Consider the following 19,993-nt stretch of genomic DNA (forward strand, 5'->3'; position numbering starts at 1 on the left):
TTAACATTTCTTGTAATTCCAGTTTAGTGGTAATGAACTCCTTTAGCTTTTGCTCATCTGAAAAACTCTCTCTCCTTCAGTTCTGAATGATAACTTTGCCAGGTAGAGTATTCTTGGTTGGAAGTTTGTGGTTTTTTCTTCCAGTGTTTTGAATATCTTGTGCCACTCTCTTTTGACCTGCAAGTTTCTGCTGGAAAACCTACCTGTAATCTTATAGGTGTTCCCTTGTATGTAACAATTTTTTTTTCTCTTGTTGCTTTTAACATTCTCTCTTTGTCTTTAACTTTTGATATTTTAATTATAATGTGGCTTGGTGTGGATATCTTTGGGTTCCTCTTATTTAGGACTTTCTGGGCTTCCTGGATCTGGATGTTTGTTTCCTTTCCCAGGTTAGGCAAGTTTTCAGCCATTATTTCTTCAAACAAGATTTCTGCCCCTTTCCTTCTTTCTTCTCTTTCTAGGATCCCTATAATGCAAATTATAGTCTGTTTGATGTTGTCCCATAAACCCCTTCAGTTATCTTCACCTTTTTTTTCATTCTTTTTTCTTTTTGCTGCTCTGATTGGGTGAGTTCCACTGACTTCTTTTTGAGTTGACTGACCTTTTCTCCTGCTTCATTTATTTTACTATTGAACCCTTCTAGTGTATTTTTCAGTTTAGTAATTGTATTATTCAGCTCTGTGACCTCTGTTTGGTACTTTCTTATATTTTCCATCTCTTTGTTGAAATTCTTACTGTGTTCATCCATTCCTCTCCTCAGTTTGAAGAGCATCTTTATGACCATTACTTTGAACTCTTTATAAGGCAAATTATTTATCTCTATTTCTTTAAGGGTTTTTTTTTTCAGATTTTATATTGTTCATTTATTTGGAACATATTCACCTGTTTCTTCATTTTGCTTAACTCTCTGTTGATTCCTTACAGTAGATGAAACAACCATCTCTCCCAGTCATGGAGTGGCCTTGTGTAGAAGCCAAACCTTGTCATTCAACCCTGACCAAACTCTTTGTCATCTTTCAAAAGTTTGCGCTCATCCAAGCAGCCTATTATATTTTTAAAAGCTCCCAGTAGTTGACGATGTGCCAGCACTTGTCAGTTTCCCTAAGAGGAACATCTCAGCTTGTAGATTCAGGCTATTTGGAGGCCAGGCCCTCAGACAGCAGCTTTTAAAAGTATGCAAATATATATAGTGTTGTGGGACTACAGGTGTGTTCCACTGGTTAGGCAATCTGGCAGTATCCCCTGGGCAGAAGTCACAAAAATTGGGATTCCAGATGAAGGAATAAGTTCTTTTCTGGGAGATACTAGTGAGCTGGAGCAAGGCAAAAGGAGAGAACCAAGATTGTGTCCACAACCTATGTTCCTTGGTAGCAGCTTCACAGTCCACTAGGTGTGTGATAAACCTGAATCCTGACCCTTAGGTTAAAGTTCCAGGACAACTAGAAGCCTCCTTCACAGAAAGACTGGGGAATGTGCCTCAGTCTGCTTTCTGTGCAATGCCCTGGGAATGGCAACCTGCTAAGAACTATCTCTCCAATTGCCACAGTTCCCAGGAATGCAAGACCCCATGACCAATCAGAGCTAGGCAATTAAGAGGCATCCCCTGGGTGCCAGCTGCAAAAACGAGGGTACCAAACATGAAAACCAGATTCAAGATGGCAACATCGGACCCTCCCACAGACACACTGAGTTTGTAGCTACATATGGAACAATTTCCTCTTTAAAAAACCTAAAGGCTGTCTGAATGACGACTGCACATCCGGCAAATGTGAAGAAAGCCACATCTAAACAGGTGAGAGAGGTGGGGACACATCTCACCAAAAACCCCATGCCCAGCAAAGAGACCCACAACTGGGAAAAAGCTCAAAACCCAGAGCTTTTCCCCAAGGAGCAAAGGGTTGAACCCCCATCATGCACCTCAACTTTTAGGGCTTGCAGCTTAGAGATGAGCCCCCAAAACATCTAGCTCAGAAAAAAAAGGGGGGGGGGCTTGTCCCTAGACTCATAGATTGTAGTAATTAGGAAGATAGCTCTTATAGTCCTATGCACCTGGACTCATCTACCCCAGGACTCAGCTCAGAGGCAGCAGATTGTACCCACCAGACTTAAAGTGAAGGAAGCTCACCTGGTTATATTAAAGCTCTGGCCTGAGGGGCAAGTATCTGATTAATACATCTTGGAGCCAGCTGGAACATTCTTTAGGGACAGAGACTGGTGGGCACCATCTTCCTGCTCTCCCTTTTCTGTGCTCCAGAGCACCAGCATCCCCAGAAGGGAGCTTTTACATGTGTGTGGTGCCCTGATCTTTGTGGCTGCTGCCAAGGATACACCTGTGGACTGACTGGCTCTGGAGGCAGGTGAGCTTGTGTTCCTGGTCCCATGGTATTGTAATAATTGGTGTCATCCAGAAAAGAGCTCAAATCCTATCTGGTGGCCTAATCTTTGTGGCTGCTATCAGGGGACACCAAAGAGGAACTCAAATCCATAGGAAGAAATAAAAAATTCCAGTAAAAGCAATTACATAGGTAAATATATAAGACATTATAAATGTATATTTTGTTTGTGGCACTTTTTCTCTTTTCTTATTTAAAAGATAAGTGCATAAAGTAATAATTATAAATCTGTGTTGGTGGGCATCCCATGTGTAAGGATGTAATTTATATGACAATAATGGCACTAAGAAGGGAGCAGGGCACAGACTCATACAGAAACTATTGAAATTAAGTTGATATTACTCCAAACTAGATTTTTATAAGTTAAGATGTTAATTGTAATTCCCAGAGCACCAGTAAGAAAATAACTTTAAAAATATGGTAAAAGAAATGATAAGGAAATTAAAATAGTACATGAAAATATATCTATTGGAAGTAATAGGGGAAATGAGTATCAAAAATAACATGACATATAGAAAAATAAATAGCAAAATAACAGATGTAATTCCTACATTCTCAGTAATTACATTAAATGTAAATAGATTAAACACTCCAACTAAATGGAGACATTGGAAAATGGATAAAAATACATGCTTCAACTGTATTCTGTCTAAAAAAGACTCACTTTACATTTAAAGATGTGAATAGGTTGAAAGTGAATGGATTGAAAAAGATATACCATGCAAACAGTAACCAAAAAGAGAGTTGGAGTAGCTCTAATACCAGACAATATAGATTTTGAGGCTAAAGTTCTTACTATAGACAAAGAACCTCTTTTTGTAATGCTAAAAGAGCCAACATATCAAGAAAATATAACAATTATTAACAGATATGCACCCAACAACAGAATCTCTTAAGATACATGAAGCAAAACTGACATAATTGAGAAAGAAAATAGACAGTTCAACAATAATTGTTGGAAACTTTAATGCCAAACTTAATGGATAGAACAACTAGGTGGAAGATGACAAGGAAATAGAACACTTGAATAGCACTATAAACCAAATAGACCTCACAGAGTCTATACAACACTCCACCCAACAAAAGCAAAATACACATTCTTCTAAGCTGCACATGAATAATTCTCTAGGATAGACCATATATTCGTCCATAAAAGAAGAGTGTTAGTTTCCTGTAGCTGGTGTAACAAACTGAGACAATCTTGATGACATAAAACAAGTATCTACTCCATAGTCTTCTCTGATTCCCCACATATAAAAAGGTAGTCTCTCCTCTGTGTTCTCATAATACCCCATTAACAATTAAAAATAATGTTATTTATAAACTTGTAATTTTTATTTTTATTTTTTATTTTTTATTTTTTAAAGATTTTTATTTATTTATTTATTCGACAGAGATAGACACAGCCAGCGAGAGAGGGAACACAAGCAGGGGGAGTAGAAGAGGAAGAAGCAGGCTCATAGCAGAGGAGCCTGATGTGGGGCTCGATCCCGTAACGCCGGGATCACGCCCTGAGCCAAAGGCAGACGCTTAACCGCTGTGCCACCCAGGCGCCCCTAAACTTGTAATTTTTAAAAAGTTATATAGTGCACTGCTTTTATTAAATGATTATGAACACTGTTCAAAGTGCTTCCCCTGTATTAACTTATTTAATCCTCATAACAAGCCTATGAATTTGATAATATCATTATCAATATTTTACCAATAAGGAACTTTAAGTGAAGTAACTTCCCCAAGGTTATGCAGCTAAGAAAGCACAGGGCTTGGATTTTTAACTCAGGCATCTGACATCAGCCTGTAATCTTTACCACTATACATCATCATATAATCATCATCTTTTCTATCATTGTTGAGAGCTAACTGCTGTGCCAAGCATTGTGTTATGAGCATGATCTCATTTAATAATTCGATAAAGGTAGATTCTATCTTTTCATTATTGAGGAAATTGATGCCCCCCAAAGGTTAAGTAATTTCTTCCTAATGTTCATTGTATTAAATTGCAATTGTCCACTCTTCCCTACATATGTACCTTTGCAATATGGCTTTGTAATTTTTCTCATCAGCAGGTACAGTCTATTTCCAAAGCTCTTAGATCTAGGATGGACTTGTAACTTGCTTTACTCTACAGAATGCACCAAAAGTGATATTGTAGCTCCTAGCCTGGGTCTTAAGTGTCCTTGGGAACTACTGTCTCTCGCAACACTGCCACTGCCATAAGAACAAGCCAGGGCTAACATGCTGCTGCTGAGAGACCATGCAGAGCAGAGAGACAAGTCATCTCAGGTAACATCGTCCTAGACCAGCCAACCTGTCAGGTAACCACAGATGCATGACGATATGAGAGGTCAACCAACTGTAGACTTGTGGAAAATGATTGCTGTTTTTTTTTTTTTTTTTTAAGATTTTACTTATTTATTTGACAGAGATAGAGACAGCCAGCGAGAGAGGGAACACAAGCAGGGGGAGTGGGAGAGGAAGAAGCAGGCTCATAGCAGAGGAGCCTGATGTGGGGCTTGATCCCATAACGCCAGGATCACGCCCTAAGCCGAAGGCAAACGCTTAACCGCTGTGCCACCCAGGCGCCCCTGATTGCTGTTGTTTTAAACCTGTAAATACTGGGGGTAGTTTATGGTATGGTAGAATACATAACCAGTTCAGTCATTTAGCCAGTAAGTGGCAGCATCACACACACATACACACAAAGATATGACCCATGTTGTTTCATCCATACAGTTTGGTAATCGGAAACTAAGAAATACAATTTAACCTGCATTCATAGCTTGCCTCTTCCCTTTAACCATCCAGTAACTGCAGCCTGTCTGAATCCTAGCAAATGCTGATGGTGGTAGAGCAGCACTGGCAGTTGCATAGAGGCTCGTCTTGGGTCTTTCCAGAACAGTCTGCTGAATAAAGATCCCCACTGGAAGATACTTGCCACTGTGGAATGAGTTGATACTAGTCTTTTGTGGTAGAAACCAGGGTCCAGAGGACAAGAGGCTCTGTCAGCGCCAGTCATGTCTGCTCTGGCCAGAAATCCAGCACTGAAGGCCAGAGCCTCTGTGCTACACCTACCACTGCTGGGATGTGCTCCTTTCCCCACTGTTCTTCAAGGAAAGGTAAAAATCTCTTTCTTTTATTCATTCAACAAAGTATCCACTATGTCTTAGACACTGTTCTAGATGCTGAGCATGCCACAGTGAATAAAACCAAGTCCCTTCCCCCCTTGAGCTTGTATTTTAGTGGAGGAGACAAACAATATGCATAGATGGACAATTCCTGAGTGCTTTGAGGAAAAATAAAGCAGGATTAAGGTGAGAGGGACAGGGCATACAATCAGATTTGGATGTCAGGGAAGACTTCTCTAAGGAGATGATACTTGAGAGAAGACCTGAGTTAAGTGAAGGAGGAAGACATGTAGATACTGGATTAGCGATCCAGTGTGGGAACAGTACATTCAGTGCTCCAGAGGCAGCAGCATTCTTTGTCCATCAGAGGCACAGCAAGCAGCTAATGAACTGTTGCCAACTGACAGAGGTGGAGAGGGCCATGACCAAGTCATGCAGAAGCTAATGGGCAACAAACAGTAAGAACTAGATTTTATTCTGTAGGATGTTACCTCGATTGATAACTACTATATACCAGCACACAGTACTAAAGAAATTTGTTGACTGAAAGAGGAGAAAAAAAATTTGTATCAGGAGGCAAACTGTACCCAGTCATGGCAACACAAGACTCATTTATGAAACTATGTAATTCCTGGGTCCACCTGTTTTACCAAAATCTCTGTATATAAAGCCCCAGAACCAGTAGTTTCTAAAAAAGAACCTCTCATCCTTATAATGTATACCTGTGTATGCAAAGGATATATACCAAACTATAATATGTGTCTCAGGCACATTATAGTTCTGAGTAGAAATACATTAAGGAATTTTAACTCTATTTAAGTTCCTAAAATCAGCCCTCTTAAGGACAACTCTCCATCTTTTGTAATTTAGCCTTAGAAAAAGATCAGTCTAGTAGTGAATTGTACACAGGAGTACATTCAGTATTTGTTGGATGGGTGGCAAGTATCTGAAGAGTTTGGCATCAAGTGTGCTGGTCATCCTGTCGTACAGGGGGGCTTTTATCACAGGACTATGGAACTCATGGCATTTTCATTATTGCTGCAGCAGTAGGACAGTTCTAATCTAAATTAAGCACAACTTGCCTAGGTTGCAAAATATTTAAAATCCTTGATTTAAATAGGTGAATTAACAAATGCATAGATCAATGGGATTTCTAGTCCATTACTAGATATTGCATTATGCAGAATTATCCAAACATTTTTTTAAAAAAACCTAATGCTAGAAAACAACTTAGTACACAATTTAAAGAGAAAAAAAATTTATTGCAATATAAAATGCACTTATAAAATGTCCACAGAAGGCATGTAATTCTTCACTGCTATATAAATTTACCTGGAATACTTTGATCACCTTCTTGTTATGATGATGTCACCTAAAACATACTGTAAACAATGAGTTATACTCTAGAACAAACGCATCACTGATTTTCAGCAATCTTGGTTTAATAATAATTAGTTTAAGACTATATAATCACATCTATATTCTGGAATGTCCATTTACTTTCCTGTAGTGTAGTAGAATTTAGACTATAATTGCACATGAATGGTACAGAAAAACATTCACCACCAAATTATATCTTCATGACAGGTTTTACATTCTTTCTGATTGAAAATACAGCTTCAGCTGTATGTGTGTCTGCAACACAGCTCTAGGATTCTCAATGCAGTAATTTATGTATAGATGTGTCTATGTGGGCACCCATGGAACGACTTAGAGTGTATCTTTAGTAAACAAGTGCAACATTACTGCCAATTACTTTGCATGTTTAAATATTATAGTCTGATTATTTGTAAACAAACAAAACCCCACACAAATACTCTTAACTCTAGGAAAAAAAATCCTGTCAACCCATAATTATTCTAATATGCTTTACTTGAACACACATTGAATTTTTGAAAGGTGCATATAGTACCTTAGATAATAAGGTATAAAAATGTGTTTCATATTTTATACTATGAAATGTGCATTTCTAATGTTTTATGCAGCATAAAGTTTAGATCAAGAAATTCTAAATCCTGGATCCCCATAGTTCATTTAGAAAAGTCCTCAAAGTTATGGCTCTTGCAGCAGGTTTATCAGATTTAACATGACAAAGTGTTCTATCTCCTTCTCTATTTCAAGTATCCAAAAAAAAAAAAAAAAAAGAGGCTCAAAATTTCTGTAGGTTGTAACTGAAAATGCAAAGCTTTACACAGTTAAATGTGCTTTAAAATAAGATATAAATTGAAACAAGTTTCTTAAGTATTCAATTTGTATTAGGCTGATAAGTACTAGGACTTTAAATGATTTTATTAAATTGGAGTATTTCCTCAAAAATAATAAAGAACACAATTTGCCTACTAATATATGGTTCTGGGGTTCTGGAGAAAAATCAATCCTGATGTTTAAGACTTTTTCAACATTGTTTGACTTTAGTTTCATTTTCTTTTTAATGATGTTAATTTAATATTCAATCTGAACATAAATATTTTAGCCTCAAACTACTTATAATGAAATGACTTACTTCCGAAAAGGAAACTTTAAAGCACTAGAAAGAGAATTTATTAAAGCTGTTTAAATAGGTCTTTCGATGTCATCAGAAATCCTGCAGTATAGAAAATATCTGGTACCTTTAAGGTTTCAGAATAAACTGATCTTCTGAAATTTTAATGCCATTTAAAAAAACCAAAAAAGTCAAATAGAAAAGACTGCTGCAATAAAGCACTGTTTCTGAAAGTTGCAGACATGATCCCATCATCTGAGAGCTAAGCACTGCTTCTCAGAGTCAGCAACTTTTCACCGTTACCTAGGCACACTAAGTTCTCAGCTGAGAAGATAATCTAATCTGGTCCTTAACATATTCATTAAGTAGTATGAATATTTTAAGGTCTTTCTCCCTTCAAGAAAAAAACTTGATGTCTCACTAAAGAGTAGTAAGGAGTGTAGCTTACTTTGAGACAAGAGACTTTCTGGAATTGGCCCAACTGTATAAAATTTTAAGAAGTGTGTGAAAGTATGGAATCATTACTCTGTGAAAACGGTGTGACAAAATTAAACATCACTATGTCGAACCCTTTTCTAGCTTTAACTCAAAAGTAGAAATCATGAGTCTTCTATAACCTTAATTTTAAAAACACACAGAAGTGAAAAGTGCTATTTTTCAAAAAGTACAATTTTTCCCTACTATGTATCAACATGGAATGATTTCAGTTCTCCTGTACTAAAAGCTGGACTTTTAAAAAACTAGTATTGTAATGCTTAATATAATGATTTTAATCAGCAGTGGCTTCACTTTCAGCTGGACCCCTAATAAGTCTTCGAATTCCTCTTTTTCCTGCAGGACCTTTTGGTTTTGCAAAACTTTGCTTATGTGCATGCTGCTTTGGGTGTACTTCTTCATAAAGGAAGTCTGCTGTCAACTCATCCCCATTGTCTATCTCGATCTGTAAGAGATGGAATCAGTAAAGTGTGATCCTATATGAAAAAGACAACATTCAAAACCTAATACAAGCAAGGAGCCAGTTTTCAGGTGTAAGTGCTCACAAATAAATACATAATACCCATTCCAGCAGGAGAGTATCAAGGACCATATGTAAATAGTTTCACTTTCACATTTGTTTTTCGGGGGGGGGGGTGCATTGCCTGAATACATAAGCAGCAATAATCATTTTCTATTTGGTTCTCCCTTTCTTCTCCTATTTAACTAATGTGTAAGAAGCCACCACTATATTCTCAGGTGGTTCTGCTTTGGTACACTACACATATTCAAGAAACATGTCATTGACCCCTTTGTTACTTGAGTCACTTCAAATCACTCTAGAACAGGGCCAAATTTAGCCCAAATTAAGAGTGTGTTTTACATTTTTAAAGGGTTATAAACATAAAATAATGAACAAGAATATGTAACAAAGACGACATGTGGCCTGGTGAAGCCTAGAATATTTACTATCAGGTCTTCTAGTACAAAAAGTCAGCCAGTCCCTCCTATACCTTATGAACTTAAAAAGCTTGAAGGGTTCAGTATCTAATACACTGGTAGTTTTAGGGACCTGTGTTTTAATGAGTTGAAGGGCTCAAGAATAAACCATATCTTTTCCCATGCCTCATCTGCATGTAAGAAAATAAATTTAATAAAATTGGTCACTTAGCTCCCAAAATTCAAATGTTTATGCCCATTCCCTCCTTTCTTAACGACTAGATTCTCAACCATCCCATGATTCAGTTATAAATGGAGACTGTAGTTCCTTATTAATAGCAAGTGCTGAGGCAATCACAAGTATGTAGCTCTAAGAGCACTGTCTACAGAACTTTCTGCAATATGGAAATGTTCTCTAAATTCTGCACTGTCCAATACAGACAGCAGCCACTAGCCACAAGTAGCTAATGAGCACCTGAAATGTGGCTAGTGCGATTAAGAAACTGAATTTTAAATTTTACTTAATTTTAATTTATATTTCAATTTAAATAGCCCTATGTAGCTTATGGCTACATATTAGAGAGTACAGATCTATAAGGAGACTGGAGTAATGATAGATCATCCTCAAGTACTTAGAGTAGAGGAGACCCTAAGGATTTATGATGAGAACAAGAAAAAATACTTTATACACAATGAACCAATGGAAAAGACAATAAAGATCTAACAAAAACTGAAATTTTAAAAGAGATATGCAATTTTACCTTTCTAATGACATCCATTTGTAGTTGTCTTTCTACAATTTCTAGCAGAGGGCTCTTGCAGCTAGAATACAGCATCCGTTCTCTTATACTGCATGTGTATCCAGGCATTGAATAAATAAAAACTGTAAGTTAAAATAATAAATACAATTAGCAATATATCAATTAAAGTAGATACTAAGCCTCACAGAACTGTAACTAAGTCCTCTGGGCAAGAAGTGAGAATACAGTGGTAAAATATCAATAAGCCAACTGAAAGTAATATGTTAAAACAATATATTATATACCTATGGACTCCAAATAGTCCCCTTCATGGGAATGTTTATACAGGAAGAAATGGTAACGTGCTGAATCCTTGGGAATCCTCTTTGGCAAATCTTTTAGTTCTGTATTTGTTGTGCTGGCCAAAATTATAATTTCATTTTTTATATCTATTTCCTGTCAGTAAGAAATACATTCATTAAAACAGATACACAGCAATTTAAAATTTATAATAAAATAAACTAGAAGACAAAAAAAACTAGGAGCAAGGAGAAACTTAGTCTGACTTTTCACAATGAACATATATTGTCTCATAGTTTTAAGAAAATGAATTAAAAAAATCAGGAAACAAAACGATTTTAAATCTATTAAAAATGAACTTTGTATGAGCCATGAGCAAAAAACAGCAGCCATTTGAGAATAATCATATGTCTCTTACCAATTGCACATAGTTGAGCTGTCTGTTACTTAATTGTTCCAAAGCCTGAAAAGCTTCTCGAGAAATAGGAAATGCTACTCCTTGTAGTGTTTGATGCTTAGTGTCCACACCCACGTCAGTTTGTACCTAAGTATGACAGATTTAATTTACTGAAGTTTTAGCATTTAGCAGTGTCTTACAGCAAAGATAAGAAAACCCAATCTCTATCAAGTGTCATTCCACCCTTGCCCATTTTAATATAACTAAAATTAACACTTAAAATACTATGATCTTAAAAAGCAAGTAATTTTTCTCATTTGTTCATGTTCTGCTAGCATTCTGTCAACATGCAGAGTGCATGACGTATCTTTATGAAATGTTGGGAGTGAACATTTGAGTGAGTATGCAGTGTTAGTGGGGCTTTGGGGGGAGGTTGTTTATATGTTTGGTTTGGCACATTTGCAATGAACTATATAAGTTCTTTCAAGTGTCCTCAGATTACTCCTTTAATTACAAAATTTTACTTGATAAAATTTATGAACAGTGTGATATATATACAATATGTATCAAACTTTACTTTGTTCTGTTAGACATAAAATGCAACACAAACACCATGCATTGAATTGAAAGGAGTATGGACAGTATACAAAGACACAACACAGCTCAACAAATTATACTACTGCAGAAGTTCCAGACTTTGAGCTTTCATTACTAAGAAAGTGGGTGTGCAAATACTAGAGGAGAATACTTAAGAAAGCTTTCAATGCACGTGTTTTAAGACTTTTATACTCAAATGATAGCTAGTATAGGGTCTCATTTGCAGTGTTGCAACAGAAAGTCAAATAGAAATTTTTACTTAAAAAAAAAAACGAATGGAGATTCTACAGCATAAATGATATTGGATAATGAATACATCATAGAACATATGCAAATGCATACCCCAATACGATCCTCTGGGTTCTGATTGCAAGGAATAAAACAAACTATCAAACTTGTAAAAAAAAAAAATCACATAAAAATCTTTACTCAAATAACTTGAGTTAAAATAACATAAAGATAGATCCTTGCTATCAGGTTAATATTAAATAATATTCAATCACTTTCCAGACTGATTCCTATTAGTCGGTTACTCAGACTAGTGAACAGTGGATTCTGCTACTTGTTCTTTCCTATAAAATCCCAGTAAAAATACTGTAGTTATCTAACTTGTAATTAGAACAGCTGCAGTAAACACATTAGAAATATGATAAACTATAATATGGATGAAATTTATTGACTCTAATATAACTGAGCTAAACAAATACTCAAAAAACCATCTCCCGTATGTACATATGTATCCACGTAGTGTTCACAGAAGTTAATTTATAGAGCTTCTAGAAATACTAAATATGTTACAGCATTTACATTTTACTCTCTTTAGTTACCAAACAAAATAATGTAATAAAACAATAAACTGAAATAAAACAGACCTCTTTCGGCAACCCCATTAGATAGAATTCTTTGCCCTAAATAGGCAACACACATTTTTCCCATTTATTTAATATTCAAAGTACAAAGTTAAAAAAAAGTTGTACCTCCAACAGGAAGATTTACTATTTTGTCACATACATTACAAATATAGGAGGAAGCTACTTATGAAGTTGATACAAATTTTAATTACTTTTAACTTTTTGCCTGAAAGTACACTGAGCACATAGTCCTTGCTCTAAACTATACAGAGTAAATGCAAGCTACCTAATTTACTTATTCTCTAGTTACCTCTACATCTATTGATTCAAAATATTTTTTCAAACACTTAAAACCTTGCAAGAGTATCAAAACTGTAATTTACCTCATTAATTTTAATCTGCCGTAATTCTTCCTCAGCCGCAGTCAATGGGGCAGGAGAAGATTGTGACACCAAGTATTTTTTATACCCATGTAATGATACATCTTCCTGTAAACACAGAAATGGATTGTTACTAGTTATTCCCTAGAAAACCTCCATGAAGTCACTTCAGGAAAAACAAAATTATTAATTTAACAGAAAATATTCTGATTGAAAAATAGTATCAAGAATTTTACTATTTCTTATTTTTCAAAAATCCTCTATAATATAGGTTTCAAAAAATTTTAATGGGAAGTATTTACTCCTCATTTCCTAAAGTTTTCCTAAAATTACTAAATGGGTGTGACTGTGATGGTAGTGATGCCAGTCACATGATGAACTTGGTCATGTTCAAGTCTACAGGACAATTATAATTAACTTTCTGGAGAAGTCTGCCCCATAATTATTCAATAATCAACACATTCACATTCTGAATTCTCTATTATAATGATTTATATAATTTCTCTATAGTTATTCATAGAAAATGAATAATAAAATGAACTAAATGAAAATGAACTGTAGCTCTTATTTAAAATAAAATATTCCAAAGAGGTCTACTTTTTCATCAAAACTTTGTGATTTGAAAGAATGAGAACAGAAAGAATTGAGAAACCAGGCCACCTCATAATTAACGGTGAACAAGCAAAATATTCCCATCCAGTCTTGCTGTCCTTACCATATAAATTTTATAACAAATTCTTAATCATAATTTAACTAATTAAATGTCCAAAATATCTAAAAATTACCATCTCTTTCAAGTAGTCTCTCATTTTTCTGAGCCTGTTTCCCTATCCTTAAAGTGAAAAGACTGAACTAAATGAGGGTTTAAACTAGATGATCTCTCAGGTATAATGTAGTTTCTAAAAACTAACAAAGGATATTCCAACATATTTTAAAAGGGTAAGTACATGTTTCAGTTAACTTGCTTATCATATGAAATAGAATAATATTTTCTCTTATTATGTTTACAGATTCATTAGTCTGATTTCATATCAATTACCCATTACCCAGGAGTTCTTAGACTGGTTTAACTGCAACATGTGGAATCCACATACATAAAAATACAAGTTTTCTACCTTTACTGTTCCAAATACTTCATCTTTAATGTGGCCACCTCCAAACTCCTTTTTCAGAGTTGCTCTTGTTGCTGCATACAACATTTTTTGACGAACCTAGTAAGTTGTGAAAGTTTACTTAGTTTATAGATGAAAACTATCATTACAAAAGAAAGTGTTTTCTGAATGTATTAAAGTCTTCAAGCATATTAAACATAAACTGTGATAAAGCTGAAGTCCATGGGCTATACTAGGCTTAAGTATATGTGCACAAATAGCCATCATAACACTTCATCTATTAAGATAGATTTCAATATATGTCATATTTTACAAAAAGTGGGAAACTAAATTTTAAAAAATTTTAACTTGTCAAAGTATACAATGAGTTCAAAAATTAAAAAAAAAGAGACTACTTAAAATACTACTTTAAGATATGAGGAAGAAAACATCACTTGAAATGAAGTAACCCGGATACTGATATTTTACTCAAAGCAAATCTAGATCAGATGTTACTAATTAAACTGTTTAAGAATCAAATGTTCATGGCATACCTATGGCATATACCATTCTATGAGGAATACAAAGATGAAAACAACTACAATATAAACTATTATTAAAGAATCTAATAACAACTGTTGAAAACTACTAAAGGTAACCGCCAACCAAGAGAAATAGTTTTATAATACTGCATCATCAAATCCAGCAGTCTGAACCAGTTGGCTAACTAACTTTCCTAATATTTGTGTGTATGCCTATCATTTGAATGGTAGCTATTCAGAAAATTTACTATAACATTCAATTAGGTCTCAGAATTATTCAAAGTATTACTCTCAGAGCATAGTCATTTATATATAATTGCCAAAGATATTTAAATTTAAAATCAGTAATTCTGTTGATTTCAATGGCAAGATTTCTGAATCTAAGTACATTACTCCCGATTCGACATTACCAATATAAAGATTTTCTTCATGATCATTCCCTTCTATGGGAAATAACAATTGCTTCTTAACTTCCTCTTGGCCTAGGAATATTTCAGAAAAAAAATTTTCTAGCATTTAAGTTAAACAAATTACAAAAAAATTACTTACATGAGAATGATCTGGAGACCAGGCAATGAATATCCATTCATATCCCTGGGCATTCTGAGAATCTAACCTGAATAATATATAGCATGGTTGTTTGTCCTCCAGTAGGGGTAAAACAAAGGAATCATAATCCTTATCCCAGGAATCTGAAGGCTGACTACATGATCCAATCACAAGTTTCTCTGAAGAACAATTTTTAAAAGACACATGAATTGTTTTAAATACCAAATGATAATGAAGAAAAGAATAAACTAATAATACAGTCATCTCCTATTACTATTATTCACATCAAGATGTGAAAAGGCGGGGTGCCTGGGTGGCTCAGTCAGTCAAGCGTCTGCCTTGGGCTCACGTTGTGATCCCAGGGTCCTAGGCACAACATCAGGCTCCCCGCTCAGCGGAGAGTCTGCTTCTCCTTCTGCCCCTCCCTCCCACTTGTGTTCTCTCTCAAATAAATAAATAAATAAATAAAACCTTTAAAAAAAAAAAACAGATATGAAGACTTTATGACTAGCACGGTTAATTTAAAAAACACAAGAAAGGAACACATGGATATAATTTTATTTATATTTAAAAATAAATAGTTGAGCTGGATGATTGAAGAATGGGTGATTATAGTCTATTTCCAAAATGTTTACGCTATAAGTAATCAACAAAATCTGTATTAAGTAAGTGTATTATTGTTCAAAGGTAGAATTTCTGATACATTGAATTGTGCAATAAGAAATATTAAATAAAACCAGGTTTAGCACTTACTTGGCCATAATGCTCCAAATTAAAAATTTTGTCCAGAAGCATACATTGGTGCAGTCATTTAGCAGAATCAAGTAAAACTGTGAATGTTCTCTGCATAGAAAACTCTCTTACACATACGTTCACTGCACTATATAAGAACAGTGGAAGCTGCAAGTAGCCTAAGTGTTCATCAATAAGAGAATGATCACATAGTATGTGGCCTAGTTATATGATGAATTCATATTTAAAAATAGTGAGCTACCAAAACTAATTACAAAAATAATGTTTACAGAAAAAATGATGCAGAATAAGACATCAGTTTACATGAACTTAAAAGCTCAAAACAGCACTATAAGCTATCTAGGGATATATATAAAAACTGCAGAAATATAGAAACTCCTAATATAGTTGTCTCAGGAAAAGGTCAGGAAGTAAAAACTGTTTAAAGGGGATGCCCTTATATCACAAAAACTATTAAGTTTGAAAAAAGCTGAAGCACATGTAAAACATTAGCGGTTATTAAGAGAAGATGGAAGTATTTGTTATATTATTTATTCTTTGTAATTTCCTTATTTAAAAATTTTTCTTAAAACAAAAAGTAAGATCAGAAAATAATGATTTAGGAAAGAGTGTCATTTTCCTTCTGCAGTGATCCCTGTTAGACAAACTTTTCCATTTTAGTTACTTAACTGGTCAGAAGTGATGACCTTTAAAATTTAGCTCAATATTCCTAAAATACGCTGCTTTACAGTATATGTTTATTCCTATTAAGTGTGGTAATATATATTTACAACAACTGCATATTTTTCAAACCACTCTGGTATTTTTAATATATAAGTAGAAAATGGGAAGCAAATTAAATTTACTTCCAGTTTATAAAAAAACAAGTTATTTTTCCAAAGCAAAATACTTCCAGTTATTTAAGAAATTAGACCAATGGAATATTTTCACATATTCATTTGTGAGAATATTAATCATCCAAATTTAAACATCGCCAAATTAAAAGATTCTCCCACCCAGTCAGTTTCCCTGCTACAAAATTATTTCGAAAGGATCAATTTATAGTTTGTTACATTCTTAGAACTTTGTCCCAAAACAAGAAAGGGGGAATCATTTCTTCAGCACAGACTGCAATCAAGTGGAGAAAATGGGGAGTTTGAAATCCTTTGTTTCTACTTCAAAACTAACTTTACTAACAATTCTCAAGTACTTTTGGGTGGGAGGGGTGGAGAATCACCAGTTTACTGATTTCCATTCCAGAGCTGGAAGCACTGACATTAGAAATGGGTTGTGGTACAGAAACTGAGACACAAAAAGTAAAAGAGGAAGATGTCACACCAAAAAAACATCTTTCTGTTTCCCTGATAGTCAACTACAGAATTCAGAGGGTAGGCAGCGGCCAATGGGACATGACCATATGTACAGGATCCACGTTACCTAAAGGCAAGTTTTGGACTTGCTTCACATTAATTAATAGTTCCAATCACTGACAATGACTTAGAAATTTAAAAATATAACACTCAATAATCTAAGGACAAACAATATTTAAAAATGTATAACTAACCATTTTCAATAGATATTTTTAGAAGTCTGTATTTTCCATTTCTTGCTCTGGCAAAGATATCTTTAACATCTTCACTTGCTGTGGAAAAAGATAAAGACAAGTAAACCCATTTTTTATACTTGTGTGTTAATACTTTCAAATACTAATAAAATAAGGAGAAAGGATTTATTATGAAGAAAAAATCTTGAGTATGTAGCATCCCCTTACTATCAGTAATTTAAACTATAAAACTTAAAGGTATAACAAAGTGGACACTATATACAGCTAAGAAATATTAATATAGCTTAAAAGTATATTAATACTAATTCTAATCTGCTTTAGCTAGATAATTCCAAAGCAGAAATAACCCTGGGGGTGAAAATATTAAAGTTATTCACATCCAATAATGAACAAATAATGATTTTAAAAAACACCTCTATTGCTTGGTTGAAAATTGTTGAAAAACTTTCATTCTCTTCCAGTCCAATTTCAATTATAATTTTCAATTATAATAAAGATTCATTTTTATATTTTCACACTAAAAACAACAATAAATATCAGATATCCTATCCCGATTAAACAAAAAGGAAATAAAATGCGTTCAAGCTTGTACTTCTGGTAATATTTTTCTAACTCGTATTTCTCAAAAAGCTAGAGTTACGTTCACTAAGCAAATATATATGTAATAACCCTCCTGTTTCTATTAAAGCTTCAATTTCATTCTGATTTCATTCTTGGGTTGTATACTGAGAGCAAGAACCACTATTTAACTAGTGATTGCTATGAGGCTCAAACATGAAAATCAATAATTAAATGTCAAACTAATTCGGACAAACAAAACAGTGCTTTTCGGTTTGAGAGTATTTTGCTTTTGTTTGTGTGTGCAGGGAGAGGTGTGGGGTTGTCAAAGACTCATGCGAACAAAACACAAGTCAAAGTTCTTCTGGGAAAAAGATTCGTTGTCTATTAACAGGAAGAGCGTGGGTTTATATTAGCACTCGTTAAGTGATCGCGAGTAACCCCGGGATATATTATTTGATTCTGATGAGGTGAGCGCTTCCAGACTGCCCATTTTCAAACCAGGAAATAATGGAGGTCAGACATAATTGCACATTGAACGGCCTTCACGGGATGATTGAATACAGCCACAAAGACCAGACTTTTCAGTTCCCTGGGGAGTACCTAAGAAAAAGATCATAACATCCCATACTCAGGATTTGTCAGAACATAAATTCATGTTTCCATTTTGGAAAAAAACGCGGAAGAGTTTGGGAAACACCTTTACTGGGAATTAAAAAGATTCCAGTATCTTTCGTTTTATAATCAAAATCTTGTAACAATCTCCTTTGCACAGTAAAAGGAAAATTCGCCCGTCTCTCTACAGCAAGAGGAGCCCCAGTCGCCTCCACTGTTTCAGGTCTCCCCTACCGGATAAAAAGGGGGAAAGTCGGGATACCGTCAGCGGCGGTGGAAGGCACGCCCCCTTCACCCAGGCCTCTTCGGAAACCAATTTCCTTCGCTTCTGCGAATTTCGGGTCAGTCTGTAACGTGGCGGCGGCCGAGCCGGGCTGGGAGGGATGCAGGCCGGGAGCGCCCGGGACCAGAAAGCTCGGAGAGCGCAGAGGCCGGGCCTGCAACGCGAGACCGGCTCCCTTCCTCCGGGCCCGACTCCAGCACTGCTAGTCCCGCAGCCCGCCCGGCTCTCCCGGGGCCTCCCGGGAGCCCCTTCCCCACGCGCCGCTCACGGCGCCGTTACCTTGGATGCCGGTCTGATGGGACATGGCGGCGGCCGCGGGCTCCCGGCTCCGGCGCTAAGTGCTGAGAGCGGCCTCGGCCGGCGCCTCCAGGAAGTGGCAGCTTCTCCGCCGGCCTCCACGCGTCATCGGCCTGCGACCCGCGGCCGCCCCGCCCAGCTAGGCCGACTGCGTCCTCGCGCGCCCCTGTCGCCCTCCCCCCGCCCCCCCCCGCCCCGCCGCCTCAGCCACCCACTCCCCCGAGCTCATCACCCCCACGGCTGAGAATCCGCTCGCCCGGCGCTTTCCTCCAGCTCTCTGCCGGGGGTCACTGCCCTGGCACTTGCCGCCGCTGCTCCGCCCCCACCACCGTGAAACTCCGCGGAACCCGCAGGATGGCTTTGTCCTTTGCTGTCTGCTCCCCAGCGACCCTGCCGATATCGCCATTCGCTGGTTCAGCAAAAAAGATGCTCAAAAATGGAAATGACCGTATTACTGAACATGTATTTTCAATTTTAAAAAGATGTGCGGAGTATCTTTCTTCGTTCGCGCTTCCGGTAATCTATACAATGTGACTCCCTGCCGGGTTTTTTTAAATGAGGATTAATGTATACGTGGTCTCCCATCAAAATCTCCCACACTTTTAAATTAAGTTAATCTCATACTAACTTCTTTTTTCAGTTGGGTTCATTTAGAGACCAAGTTTTCCTTTCTCTTCATTCCAAAAAGAGGCCTTAAAAGTGAGATTAGCTGACTTGAATACTCCTTTGCGGTCACTTTCATCATTGCAAACTACGATTACCCCTCTGCTTTAGGTTGGCCGTTTATTCCTGAATTAAGTAATTATTCAGGATTCATTTGGATAAATCTGTAAGATAACAGCAGATATTATTACAAACTCTTTTCCGGGGCGCCTGGGGTGGCTCAGTTGGTTGAGCGACTGCCTTCAGTCATGATCCCAGCATCTGGGGATCAAGCCCCCCATGGGGATTCCTGCTCAGCGGTGAGTCGGCTTCTCCCTCTCCTGTTCCCCTGTTTGTGCTTTCTCTCTCTCTCTCTGTCCAATAAATAAATAAAATCTTTTTAAAGAAATTCTTTTCCATTTTCTGCCGTTAACATGTATTT

The 19,993-nt window shown here is 36.3% G+C and overlaps 1 protein-coding gene and 1 long non-coding RNA gene across 2 annotated transcripts; one reads left to right on the top strand and one right to left on the bottom strand.

Annotated features, from left to right (window-relative positions):
- Window positions 1-3,899: 3,899 nt before the first annotated feature.
- LOC121105414 lies at window positions 3,900-9,640 on the top strand. The gene is made up of 2 exons (XR_005837912.1): window positions 3,900-5,509; window positions 8,838-9,640. It is a non-coding gene; the product is annotated as an uncharacterized LOC121105414 (long non-coding RNA).
- TWF1 (twinfilin actin binding protein 1) lies at window positions 5,994-19,030 on the bottom strand. The gene is made up of 9 exons (XM_040642354.1): window positions 18,892-19,030; window positions 17,157-17,234; window positions 14,861-15,039; window positions 13,794-13,889; window positions 12,682-12,786; window positions 10,872-10,997; window positions 10,459-10,609; window positions 10,175-10,296; window positions 5,994-8,940 (listed from the first exon to the last, which is right to left on the bottom strand). Exons 1-9 carry the CDS (start codon window positions 18,914-18,916, stop codon window positions 8,770-8,772), a joined length of 1,053 nt encoding a protein of 350 aa, XP_040498288.1. The 5' UTR covers window positions 18,917-19,030; the 3' UTR covers window positions 5,994-8,769.
- Between the last annotated feature and the right edge of the window lie 963 nt (window positions 19,031-19,993).

This window comes from Ursus maritimus, unplaced genomic scaffold (genome assembly GCF_017311325.1).
Source record: "Ursus maritimus isolate PB19 unplaced genomic scaffold, ASM1731132v1 scaffold_26, whole genome shotgun sequence".
NCBI classification, from domain to species: Eukaryota; Metazoa; Chordata; class Mammalia; order Carnivora; family Ursidae; genus Ursus; species Ursus maritimus.

What these genes read in the sequence shown, in the direction of transcription:
- TWF1 (XM_040642354.1), bottom strand. Translation starts at nt 18,916, where the DNA reads ATGTCCCATCAGACCGGCATCCAAG. An exon ending in CCATCAGACCGGCATCCAAG is followed by an intron (nt 17,235 to 18,891) that starts GTAACGGCGCCG and finishes CTTTTTCCACAG; the next exon opens with CAAGTGAAGATGTTAAAGAT. An exon ending in AAAAATATCTATTGAAAATG is followed by an intron (nt 15,040 to 17,156) that starts GTTAGTTATACA and finishes ATTGTTCTTCAG; the next exon opens with AGAAACTTGTGATTGGATCA.